Below are 13,834 nucleotides of genomic sequence, written 5' to 3'. Positions count from 1 at the left end.
GTCGCAAAAACAATTTTTTCATAAGACAAGTTTGATGTAAATTTTTCCGCTCTTTCGAAATCCGTAGTCAAAAATAGGGTATCCGATTTAAAAAAACCATCGTGACCTTGAAATAACCTTCAAAATTGACCTCAAGGTCAAAACCAATGGTACAATTGAATGACCCCCTCTGTCCTGGTCAACTTTTATCTAAACCATTTTTTTGTAGATACCGTTATTTGGAAGATATTCGGGTCCATAAATTAAAATGACTCACCCTGTATACAGATGGCTCTAAAAATAAAACGGGTTAAGCGGTAGGTGCTAGCGTAATAATAGAGGCAAGAGACTTTACGTATAACATAAGTTTACCAAAGAAATGCTCCAGTTTCACGGCGGAAGCTTTTGCAATCAAAACAGCGAATATAGTTATAAATGTCAGATTCTCAATCGGTGTTAAAGGCTTTTAATAATAACATACTTAATGTATATCATAATAGGTATATAATTGAGAGTAAGAAATTATGTTATAAATTAAAGAGGGAACTGGATAAGAACGTGTTACTTATATGGATTCCGGCACATATAGGAATAGAGGGCAACGAATTTACGGACAAATTAGCTAAAGAAGCGGTCGACGAGAGCATAGAAATACCGATAGGAAATTTAAGTAGGGAATTTAATTTAGAAACTTGGAACATGACTCAAGATAGTGTAGTCAAAGAGGCAATCTATAAGGGAAAAGCGTATTTTGATAACTTTTATAATAGAGAAAAGAAGAAACCGTGGTTTTATAGGATCAATTACCAAAGATACTTTGTTACTTTAATCAACCGAATAAGAGCAAATCATTATAACGTAAACAAATCACTGGCTAGGAAAGGAATTATAGAGAGCGCTCGCTGCAAATACGGGAACGAGGTAGAGAGTATTGAGCACGTAATATGGCAGTGTAGCAAATACGACGAACAAAGAATTAGGTTAGACACAGAACTGAGAAAGATCGGAAACTCGTCCGAAATAGACATAGCTAAATCAATAAAAGAAGAGGTTGGTCTACATTGAGATGCATAATATACAACTACATTAAGAAGATTGGAAGAATTATAAAAAAAAAACCCTAGATTCTGCATAAAAGGAATAGGAAGCCTGTGTCATACGAGAAGCGAATGGAAGGCACTTTATCTCCCAGCCGGGAGAGCAACACAAAAAAAATTGTCAATAATATCTCGGTTTGCGGGGCAAACAACACAGTTTTCTGCCGAATTTCTTTGGGTGCTGCAAAAATGCGTTGAATAAGCTTATTATTAATAAATATGTGCAGTTAAAAATATATATTTTGCATTAACTAGAGTCAATATTATATTATACTTCTACGAGTGCTACGTATAAAATTTTTCAAGTGTCATAAGATATGATTTAAAAAGTGCACATAAATATGGTAATGAAACAAGGATAATTAAATCGGATGCATCTTATTAAATCTATTTTCATCTTTCTATCTTTCTCCAATGCATTTTACCTTTCTCAGCAAAAATGTAGTTTGCTTTCTCAGGTCTGTCTCTAAGTCATACTTTTTTAATTCTAGCGTTAATGTAAATGTATATTTTTAATGAATTGACGTTTAAAACAAGTGTCAAATAATTGAATAAAGATATAAAAATGATTCTAATGCCTGGTGTACGTGTAATTTTACAAGTTGAGTCTCAGAGGCCTCAACGCTACGTGTCCTTTCAGAAATTTGTAATTGGATTAATTAATAAGTAAGGTAAGTATATTTTGAATTCCGTTTATTAAAAAAGTTAATAAAGTAAGTGTAATTTTTACAATGTATATAGAGTTTACTAAAAACTAGTTAAAATAATACATGATCCCGCACAGCACGTAATATTGCAACAATATTGCGACAATATTATGATGTTGCAGTAATATTACAGCGATATTATAATATTGTAGTAATATTGCAATATGATATATCATATTACAATACTGCAGTGATATTGCAGTAATATTGCAATATGATATGTCATAATATAATATTGCAGTGATATTACAGAAATATTCGAATGCGATACATCGCGTTATAATATTGCTTTGACATTGCAGCAATATTGCAATATGATATATCATATTACAATACTGCAATGATATTGCATAAATATTCGAATGCGATATATTGTCTTATAATATTGTTATGACATTGTAACAATATTGCAATATGATATATCATAATACAATTGCTATGACATTGCAGCAATATAGCAATATGACATATCATATTACCAAAGAAGTAAGAAAATCAGAAAGGAGAGTTTCTAGTAACTCGTGAAACGGAAGGAACCTTTTAAGACTCCTAAGATGGCTGCCAAATCATTAAGCGCCATTATTTGAACCTCTATTTTCGTGACCTCTACACGAGATTTATGGGTGTTCCAATAAGTAGCCACCCCTCTTTATTTCGTAAACTAGCAGAGATAGACCCAATACATATATAATATCAAATTAAATGGTTTGAACTAAACTTTATTGTTAGCACAGTAATTACCCGCACAGCACATAATATTGCAATAATATTGCAACAATGTTAAGATATTATAGTAATATTAAAACGATATTGTAATATTGCAGTGATATTGCAGAAATATTAAAACGCGATATACCACACTGTAATATTGCTATGACATTGCAGCAATATTGCAATATGATATTTCACATTGCCATATTACAATAATATCGTAGAAATATTAGAATGCGATGTATTACATTATAATATTCCTATAACATTGCAGCAATATTGCAATATAATATATTATTAGGAGTACAAATTGAAAACCGCCGTTTTCCAGTAGATGGCGCCAGCGATAAATGCTGGCGCCAAACGTTAGATCAAAAATTTTTAATGTAAGGTTGGGCATCTGGCAACAATTCCTTATCATTGCAGTTGTGAATTTTTATCGGCGTTATATATCTTTTTGTGATCGAAAATGTCGAAATTTGTGCCCAATAAGCCTCATTTGCGGGAAGTTTTGCTTTTTGCCTTCAATTCGAAAAAATCTGCGGCTGAGGCGCGTCGAATGATTGTAAAAACTTATGGTGAGGCTTCCATTAGTGAAAGAACGTGTCGAGAATGGTTCCAACGCTTCAAAAGTGGTGATTTCGGCGTAGAAGACAAGGAGCGTCCCGGACAGGTGAAAAAGTTTGAAAACGCACAATTGGAAACATTACTGAATGAAGATTCATCTCAAACGCAACAGGAGCTTGCAGATTCATTGGGCGTGACTCAACAAGCTATTTCACATCGTTTGAAAACCATGGGAATGATCCAAAAGCATGGACACTGGGTGCCATACGAATTAAAGCCGAGAGACGTCGAACGGCGTTTTTTCGCGTGCGAACAGCTGCTCCAACGGCAAAAACGGAAGGGTTTTCTGCATCGTATTGTAACCGGCGATGAAAAGTGGATCCATTATGATAATCCAAAGTGAAAAAAATCGTGGGGCTACCGCGGCCATGCATCAACATCGACGGCCAAGCCAAACATCCATGGCTCGAAGCTCATGCTGTGTATTTGGTGGGACCAGCTCGGCGTGATTTATTATGAGCTGTTGCAACCGGGTGAAACCATCACAGGAGCTCGCTACCGAACACAACTAATGCGTTTGAGCCGAGCATTGCAGGAAAAACGGCCACAATACGAGCAAAGACACGAAAAAGTGATGTTGCTGCACGACAACGCTCAGCCACATGTTGCTCAGGTCGTTAAAACCTATCTGGAAACATTGAAATGGAACGTCTTACCTCATCCGCCGTATTCTCCTGACATCGCCCCTTCAGATTACCACTTGTTCCGATCAATGGCGCATGGCCTGGCTGAGCAGCACTTCCATTATTACGAAGAGGCCAAAAACTGGGTCGATTCATGGATTGCCGCAAAAGACGAGCAGTTTTTTCGACGCGGGATTCGTATGCAGCCCGAAAGGTGGGAGAAAGTAGTGGCCAGCGATGGACAATACTTTCAAGAATAAGTATGTAACCATTTTTCAACAATCAATCCTCAAATTTTGACAAAAAACGGCGGTTTTTAATTTGTACTTCTAATATATTACAATATTGCAGTGACATTGCAGAAATATTGAAATGCGATATATTGCATTATAACATTGTTATGACATTGTAGCGATATTGCCGTATGATATGTCATATTACAATATTGCAGTGGTATTACAGAAATATTAGAATGCAATATATTGTATTAGAATATTGCTATGACATTGCAGCAATATTGCAATATGATATTTCACATTACAATATTGCAGAAATATTAGAATGCGATATATCACATTATAATATTGTAACAAACCGCCTCCGCGCAACCTCCCCCCAACGGACCGGTCATCGTCTGCCAAACACCGGCCGAACATCCGCCGAGCGTTAGAACAAGGCGCTACACGCCGATAAACGACTTCAACACGCCAATGCGAGCAGCGAGGCATCCGCGCGTCGCGGTATATCGCCGCGCATGCGCACCGGCCCAAACCGGCACGCACTAACGACGTGCTCGCTCGCCTCCGTTCACTCGCCACGCAACCGATCTCGAGCGGCGGGGACGCTGGCACCGACGCGAACCGAACCGCCACCGAGCGTTCCCGACGTCTCGAGATTCGGGTATAAAAGCGCCGGAGCAGCGAGATTCTGCGCTTCTTCTCCGCCGACTGTTCGGACCGCTACTCCGCCGACTAGTCTCCGAAGAAGTCTCCCGAGGTAGTCCTGGGGTCAAGTGTCTTGACCTCTGTCGAGCGTTCTCGACGGCTACCGCTCTCACACCCGTCTCTTCTCGCCGAAGCTGGGCTCAAGCGTCTTGGGCTCTGACAAGCGTACTTGCCCGACCGGCTTTCCTCGGACCAATCAGATCCTACCGCGACGGCTACAGAAAAACGGGGTAAAGCGTCTTTGCCTCCGTCGAGCGTACTCGACGTAGCCGTTGCATCCTGCCTGCGAGAAATCATGCGTTATACAACCAGCGGATTTAAAGGGACGCTCAGCCGAGCGCCGCCCCGCGCTCTGCTACCGCTCCGACGATCGCGAAAGCCGTGCACGCGACCTCGCAAGGCCGATAAACACGGGACCGCCCGGCGCGCCGAAGAAGAACGCCGGCGACGTAAACATGCACCTGTCGCGCGAATAACGGCAACCGCGCCGATGACGATCCGCACACCGACGCCGGTACACACCGGTATTCGCAACATTCGCTACCGATATAACCGTCACCCCCGAACGTTACGGCCGACGACGTATCAGTGGTGACGCTCTCGCGACTTTTGTAAATAGTAGTGTTAAGACATTTGTATTTCGTCCGTGTGCTTTACGTAATAAAAACTGTACATATCTTACACGTCAAACCACAAGTCTAATTCTCTCTTAACCCGGATCGTGCCCTGGAATTCCCGACGAGCTACGTCCGTGCGCGATATCTAATCAAGAAACACGGGTTGTTACAATATTGCTATAATATTGCAGCAATATTGCAATATAATATACCCAGATAGCATATTTATGATAAATATTAATAAATATTTATTATAAATATTTTTCATAAATGTTATAAAAATATTTTATACATATTTTATGTACATGACAAAAATAATTATAAAAATTTTTATACAAATGTTATTAAAATATTTATAAAATATTTTCTAAAATATTTATGTTAAAGAAAAAATAAATATTTACTAATAAAAAATAAATATTTAATAAAGTTTTATAAAATATTTCAGAAAATATTTATAATAAATAAAAAATAAACATTTAGAATAATAATTTATAAATTTTTTCTTAGTTAATTTTATTATTACATTACATTAACATATATTTTCTAGTTGCATTTTTATTTAAACAAATAACGTGTATTAACCTGATTTATCAGTTATATACACATATTAGCTAAGTGTTCACAGGTCATCACAAAGGAGTTTGCAGCGATCTTAGAAGTTAAGTAACGTTAACCGGAGTCGCGACTTGGATGGGTGACTTCCCCGCTTGGAAATATCAATATTATTGCATTATCTTAGTAATATCGCTGTAATATTGCTGCAATATATTATGTCCGCGAAAATTAATCACAAGAATCTTATTGCAATATCTCAGAAATATCACTGAAATATTGCAGTAATATTACTGCGATAAATTTTTGCAGACATTATGTATTATAGCAATATTACAGCAATATTACTGAGATATTACAATAATATTCTCATGACCATTTTTTTGCAGACGTAGTATATTGCAGCAATATTACACCAATATTTCTGTAATATTTTTTAATATTATACAATAACATTAAAAAGTATTGCTGCAAAATCTTAGTAATATTACTGGAATATTGCAGTAATATTATTGCGATAAATTTTTGCAGACATTATGTATTGTAGCAATATTACAACAATATTACTGAGATATTGCAGTAATATTTCTATGACCATTTTTTGCGGATGTAATATATTGCAACAATATTACAGCAATATTTCTGTAATATTCTTTAATATTATACAATAACATTAAAAAATATTATTGCAATATCTCAGTAATTATACAGAAATATTGCAGTAATATTACTGCGACAAATTTTTTCGGACATTATGTATTGCAGCAATAATGCTGCAATATATCCTTGTAATATTACTGTAATATTAAAATATTACAACGATATTGCAGCAATATTAGGTGCTGTACGGGATATTAACCCTTAAACACACCGATCTTGTAAAATACGGTAACACATTTTTGGGTCTGGAAGACTTTTTTAACTTTGAGAAGCTATGTCTTTGATTACAATCAATATTTTTCTACGATTTTTTTTTAAACAAAAGTTTGAAAGTTCAGGAGTGTGATTGCACAATCGACATTGGCGAAAAATAATTTATTGTGAAGTTATAAAAGAAAAACCATATAGCAAATATGAGAAATTAGTCAAAAATCCACTTTTTCTTCAAAAAATTATATCTTTGCAACAAAAAACATTTAAGGATTTTCAAATACGGTGTTTTAAAGCTAAAGAGTCACACTTTCAAAATAAAATTTGGCAAAGTCATTTCTTTTGAAAAGTATAATTATGTAACATGGAGAATATGAGGTATTTTTGGGCATCTAAAACTCTATTTAAAAAAAAAAATCATCTTTGCAACAAAAAACTTTAAAGAACTTTACAATACGACGTTTTAAAGCTAAAGATTCATACTTAAAAAAAAAAAATTATATCATTGTCATTTCTATTAAAAAATGTACTTATGCAAAAAGGCAAATATAAGGTATTTTTGATAAAATCGTGTCTAAAATTGAAAATTGATGTGTTTCATGATATATTTTGGAAAAACTCCCTTTTCTACAGCATTTTATAGTATTCCAACTTCAAACAAAGTATATGCGAGTAACATTCGCAAACCGACCTGTTCGAACGTATTTTGTCCAGCTTTTTTATGTAAAATACTCACAAAAAAGTTTTACTTACACACTATATGGGTCGCATTGACCCTAACAAAACTTTGCTGCCGTACCGTTCGAATTCTAGTTGACCAAAAGAAATAATTAACCATATCAATCAAAAGAGGAGATTTCAAACTTTTTTTACGCCTTGGTCCGAACCTCCTATCTCATTCCGTCTTCACATAGCAAGCGTTCAAAACTTCATATGGGGTCTCTCAGACCCACTTACGTGTTTAAGGGTTAATATGCTTGTTGTGTTACAAAATAAATTATCTTTTGTAAGAGAAAATATCTTTTGTAAGACGCTTAAAAATATTATTAAATATCAGGTAAGAGCGAGATTAACACATATTATTTATTCATAATTAACATTTTTTTTGTAATGCAGCAAGCATATTTAATATCATTTATTATTTCACTAGTTTAGTGAACTCAATATATATTGTAAGAGCTACACTTAACTTTGTTAACTTTAATAAACAGGATTCAAAATGTACTTACCATACTTATTAATTAATCTAGTTACAAATTTCTGAAACCAGAGAGAATATGCTGCATTGAGGCCTCTGAGACTCAACTTGTAAAATTACACATATTTTTATAGCTTTATTCAATCATTTGACACTAGTTTGAAACGTCAATTCATTCAAAATATACATTTACATTACGTTGGATAAAAAAAAGTATGACTTAGAGGTAGACCTGAGAAAGCAAACCACATTTTTGCTGGAAAAGATAAAATATGCATTGGAGGAAGATAGAAAGATAAAAATAGATTTAATAAGGCGCATGCGATCTAATTAGGTATGTTTCATTATCATATTCATATGCACTTTGTCAATCATATTTTAAGACATTTGAAAAATTTTATACGTAGCACTCGTAGGAGTATAATGTAATATTGACTCTAGTTAATGAAAAATATATATTTTTAATTGCACACTTATTCAACGCGTTTTTGTACGAGACAAACGAATTCAGCTGAACAAAGTGCATAATACGAGGTGTGTTCAAAAAGTATCGCGAATTTTGAATTTTCGCGGGTTACGTATATTCGAATTTCGATCTTTTTGTGGCGTTATGTTGGTACTCATGTCTCTCACTTATGCCAACAAGCTCGGCCATTTTGAATGTTCACTTAATTGTTGACAGCTGCTTTGCTTGCACGTGTTTTGGATCGTCTTCGATTTTTACCTATTCAAAAAAATGGATCAAAGAACCTGTATCAAATTTTGTGTGAAAAACGAAATTAAGTGCGCGGATGCATTCCGAATGTTGACTGTGGCATACGGAGGAGCTACCTTGGACCGAAGCAACGTTTATCGGTGGTGCAAAATGTTCTCAGAAGGCCGAGAAGATGTGAACGACGAAGAGCGTGCCGGACGCCCGAGCACTTCAACAACAGACGAAAAAATTAATGAAGTGGAGAAAATGGTATTGGCCAATCGTCGAATCACCGTTAGAGAAGTTGCTGAGGACCTAAACATATCGATTGGCTCGTGCCATTCGATTTTTATCAATGATTTGGGCATGAGACGGGTCGCCGCGAAATTCGTACCAAACGCCCCTGCTCACACATCGTTGCTTGTGCGCGACTTTTTGGCCAAAAACAACACACTAATGATGCCGCAGCCACCGTATTCCCCAGATCTGGCCCCCTGTGACTTTTTCTTGTTCCCTAAACTGAAGAGGCCCATGAAAGGACGACGTTACGCTACGCTTGACGAGATAAAGACGGCATCGAAGGAGGAGCTGAACAAGATAAAAAAAAATGATTTTTTGAAGTGCTTCGAAGATTGGAAAAACCGTTGGCACAAGTGTATAATATCTCATGGGGATTACTTTGAAGGGGACAAAATAGATATTCATGAATAAATAAATAATTTTTGAAAAAACACAAAATTCGCGATACTTTTTGAACACACCTCGTATATAACCTTGTCTATACAAGAGACATATTATTTATTGTGGATGGGAGCAAAGGTTAATTATATTCACGTAAGCAGTTTTTGAAATTTGCCTGGTGTATATATTGTCACGTACTTTTCCTGACGCCGGAGAGCAACGGCGAAATACGCGATCAAACATCGGAATGAATCGCGAAACACGCGCGGGAGCGACGAACGAACTGAGAAACACCAAACGCTTGCACCAAATCGCGAGATTGGGCGCAAGACGCGATGATACCGGTCGCGTCTCCGGGTTCACTCTTCAACGCTAAACACGGCTTCACAACACGCGAGAACGTGTCATGCTGAAATGCGAAATCGTCGCTCGCACGCGGCCAGCTAGCTCTTCTAACCGGTAGAGGGGCGGGGAAGCGGAGACAGGGACGAAGCGGTTCTCTTACAGGAGGCGACGGGTAGGCGAGAAATCAAGTAAAGTCAGGCCGATATAACAGATAGAGAACACATGTATTGCAGTGCATAATAGAGACGGCTTACAATAAAATAAGAACAAAAAAGAATAGCGGTTAGCGTAAGAAAGAAAGACAAAGAGATAAGGCGTTGACAAAAAGAAATTAATAAGCCGGACGCGGGAATTATTTCAACTCCGACCATAATTACGCTACACGCGCCGATCACGACGACTGGTCCCGCGCGAAGCGCGGCAGCCAATCACGCGCGCTCTGACCGGCGCGGCAGGAACGCGAACGTAGAGCCTCCGCTAAGGCGAGCCACGTAGTTCTGACAAGTAAACCTACCTTTGCCGGACTCACCGATTTCATTGAAACTTTGCACATTTGTAGAGTAGGTGAAAATAATAGACACGTATTTTTTTTTATCGGCAATGGTCAACATTAAAGGGGTGAAATCGACCCCCAAAGTTGAGAGTATTAGGGAATCATCATGATGTTACACATAAAAATAATGTACCGATCAACACGAAATCGTTACAAAATGTTTTTTATGTTAAATAGTAAAGTTTACATGTCCGACTTTCCATGTTGCAAGGGGTAAAACATCCCCCAAAATGGCTTATTTTTGTAGTATTTTGAATATAACAGAAGAAATTATTCTCCGATTTTAATGAAACAAATACCAAATTAAGGAGCAAGAAAAAATAAAAGTTACGTGTTTTTTCTTTTTTCCAAAGAACCAAAATAAGGGGGTGAATCAGCCCTTAAAATAAAATTGTCTTTTCTTGTACTGAAATAATTTCAGTCGCTCTTTGAAAATGTTTTTTATGTTAAATAATAGAGTTTTACATGTACGAATTTCCATGCACCCTTGTTGCAAGAGGGTAAACCACCCTTCTCACGAGGAATTATTATTACGACGAATGGATGACGAAAGCCTTTTTTTTTTTTTTTTTTGTTAACGGAGAGGAAATGCGTTACCGCATACCCCAGGCCCCGGGGGAGGCCTGGCGGTTATGTGGGGCTCTTCCCCGCCGACAACGTGTCGGCGAGGACATACCCACTAAAACCTCTCCGGGTGTCCAGCTCAGGTCCTTGACTGGGGGGGACTCCGGGAACGCGTACAGCATGCTTCCGGAGCCCCCCGGACCAGGTCGGCCGAGGCCGACTCAGCACGCCGGGGAGTACCCTGGTGCGGGTCCCCCGGCAGGGCCGTAAGGCCAAGCCGGCCTAAGGTTGGGGGAGAAGGACACCAGCCCTCCCCCGCCTCTTCCCCTTGTGATGTTTACGGGGGTAAAGCCCGGGAGTCCGGCCCCCCGGCCGGATGTCCCGGGCCCCTACGCGCCGGACTAGCCCGGCGCGGCGGCATACTCTTCTCCGTGTTGGGGGGGGAGGATGTAGGAAGGAGTTCCTTCCCCTCCCCCCACCAGAACCCCGGCGAGGCGCTAGAGGGGGAGCGATGGCGCATTGTGACGCGCGATCGCTCCCCCGGACCGTTAAGTCAGGTTTGCCTCGCCGGGCTCACTTACATGGGGAGCTGCCCTCCTCCCACGGCTGCGCGTCCCTAAAGCTGGGCCGGCAGCCGCAGGGGAGGAGGGTCGCTCCATTTCATCATTCCTGTGGCGGTCGCCGTCGTCCCTCTCCTCCGCAATAGTGGGGAGAGAGGGGGCGACCGCCACGGCTCTTCTGGCCCGCCGCCGCCCGGCATAACTCCGGGGCGGGGGCCGCTTCTTCTCGGTCGGGGCGGACGGGGCGGGGGCCGAGACGAAGCGTGACCCCCGTCTCCGCCGCCCCTTCTGTTCCTCGCGTCGCCTGGGGGCATACGACCCCCAGGCTGACGCTCCCGCACCTTTTCGGCCTCCTCCTTCTGCAGCATGACTCGCTCGCAGAAGGAGGAGACCGCCTTCCAGGCGCTCTCCCTGCCGATCATCTGACTGATGATGGCCGGCAGGGAGAGGTCATCTCCCACTTCGGCCCTCAAGACTCCGCGCAGCTCTTCCCACGCTGGACACTCTTCCAGCGTGTGTCGCGCGGAGTCCCGGGCGGCGTCACAGTGGTGGCACTGTGTCGTCGGCTCCCTCCTTATCCTGCACAGGTACTCACCGAAACAACCATGCCCGGTGAGCACCTGTGTCATCCTGTAGGACAAGCCGCCAAACGGGCGGCCCACCCACTCGTCCAGGTGTGGTAGGACGGCCTCCAAGATCCGAGATCCGGCCGCCGGCGGGTTGTCGATGAGGTTCCTCTTCCATGGATGACGAAAGCCTATTTACATTTTTATCTATGTCTAATCTATTTATCTAAAAAGTAAAACTAATGCAGAACATTATTTTTTTGTTTTTTAATATTTTAAAAATTTTTTTTTAATTTTTTTAAACTTTTTTAATTTTTAATACTTTTTTTTACCTCTTTTAAATTTATTTTTTTGTATATTTTTAATAGATTATTGTTTATAATTTTTACAATAATGATATGCAAAAAAAAAAAAAAATTCATTAATGCATAAAGAGTTTGCACACCAAGCACACTTTATAATTGCTACATTATTGCATGACGCACATATAGCTTCACAATTTTTGAAACAATAATCTACGGGATTATCAAATTTAGGTGGTTTTTCCTGTAAATATCTGTTTTTGTACCACGAATATTTAAATAAATTTATAAACCGAGGAGAAGAAAATTGATTATGAATAAGTGACTGGAGTTTAATAATATTGTTTCGCAAATGTAAGTTTACATCGTAGTTATATAAAAGAATCATGTCAGAGAAATGTTTAATATAATTTTTCCAGATTCTGAAACCTAAGACATCGAGAGGTTGAATCATTCCGGTCGTCCCAGCAGGAATTGTTAAAATTTTTATATTTTTGGATAATGTGTCCATTGTTTCTAATTGTTTCGAATTTTGGCCACTCCATGAATCTAAAAGCAAAACACTATTATTTTTATAGTTTGGAAGATAAACATTTGTGAACCATGTTTTTACAAGGTTTGTTGTCATTTTACCAGAGTTTGAAGGTAATGCGACAACATTATCAGCTCTAAAAAGATTTTGTTCTACTTGAGGTCCAAATTTTCCATCTTTTTCCTGTAAAATAATTAATAGCGGTGATAAAAGAGAACCACTTGCTGATATGATTGGCTGAATTGTATAACTATGAGTCATAGAACTTATCGATTGTGTTAATGTTTCAATTTTTTGTTTTCCTCGAAAAGATAAAGTACGTCCTGTGTGCATTTCTAAATTAAAACCTGATTGATCAGAATTAAAAACATTTTCTGCTCCAATTAGTAAAAGTTCTGTTTTTACTTTTTCTACAAAATTGCTAGCCTCTGTTTTTAATTTATTAATATTTGTTAAACTTTTCTGCGTTATAAATTTATTAATTTTTCTAGAAACAATATGATGCTTCTGTTTAAAATTATGAATCCATTTATCAGATGCTTTAAAAAAATCTTCCGATAATTGCAATTGATTTCTAGCATTCAAAGCCCATCTGCGAATATCTAAATCATGAATTGGTAAACATTTTTGTAAAGCATCTTCAAATTGAGATAATACATATTCTGATAGTTTTTTTAATTTTTCTTTAGTATTTTCACCTTCTGAAATTTCTTTTTCCCATGTATACAATTGTTGCTTTGATGAAACACGTTTAAATCTTGCTTGAACTGTTGCAAATTTTAATTTATGTTTTTTTCCTGATTTCCAAAATTTTATAACTTTTTGTTTATATTCTTCAACTTTCTGTTAATTCAATAGATGCACTTAAATTGGAAGTCACAGTATCTTGAATATAATTATCATTATTATTTTCCTCGATTGAAACTGCATCCTGAATAATAGGTATCTTCTTCATCAAAATTGAGAGTAGTATACGTTTCAATATACAGGGATTCTTGAATAGCATCTTTTATCAGACTCTCTATATGAAAACTTAAATTTCTTTCAGCTTCGCTAATGACAGATTCAAAGTCATAATGCGGATCATCGAAAGCGATCGCTAACAATTT

At 38.3% G+C, this 13,834-nt stretch overlaps 1 protein-coding gene across 1 annotated transcript; it reads right to left on the bottom strand.

Moving 5' to 3' along the window:
* Positions 1-1,197: 1,197 nt before the first annotated feature.
* On the bottom strand, positions 1,198-13,581 carry LOC113002706. Its single transcript, XM_039458023.1, has 3 exons — positions 12,827-13,581; positions 12,411-12,742; positions 1,198-1,257 (listed from the first exon to the last, which is right to left on the bottom strand). The coding sequence occupies exons 1-3, from the start codon at positions 13,056-13,058 to the stop codon at positions 1,198-1,200; spliced, it is 624 nt and encodes a 207-aa protein (XP_039313957.1). The 5' UTR covers positions 13,059-13,581.
* Between the last annotated feature and the right edge of the window lie 253 nt (positions 13,582-13,834).

This window comes from Solenopsis invicta, chromosome 15 (genome assembly GCF_016802725.1).
Source record: "Solenopsis invicta isolate M01_SB chromosome 15, UNIL_Sinv_3.0, whole genome shotgun sequence".
NCBI classification, from domain to species: Eukaryota; Metazoa; Arthropoda; class Insecta; order Hymenoptera; family Formicidae; genus Solenopsis; species Solenopsis invicta.
Note: the sequence above shows the minus strand (reverse complement) of the source record. Positions and strands in the feature narration are given on the sequence as shown.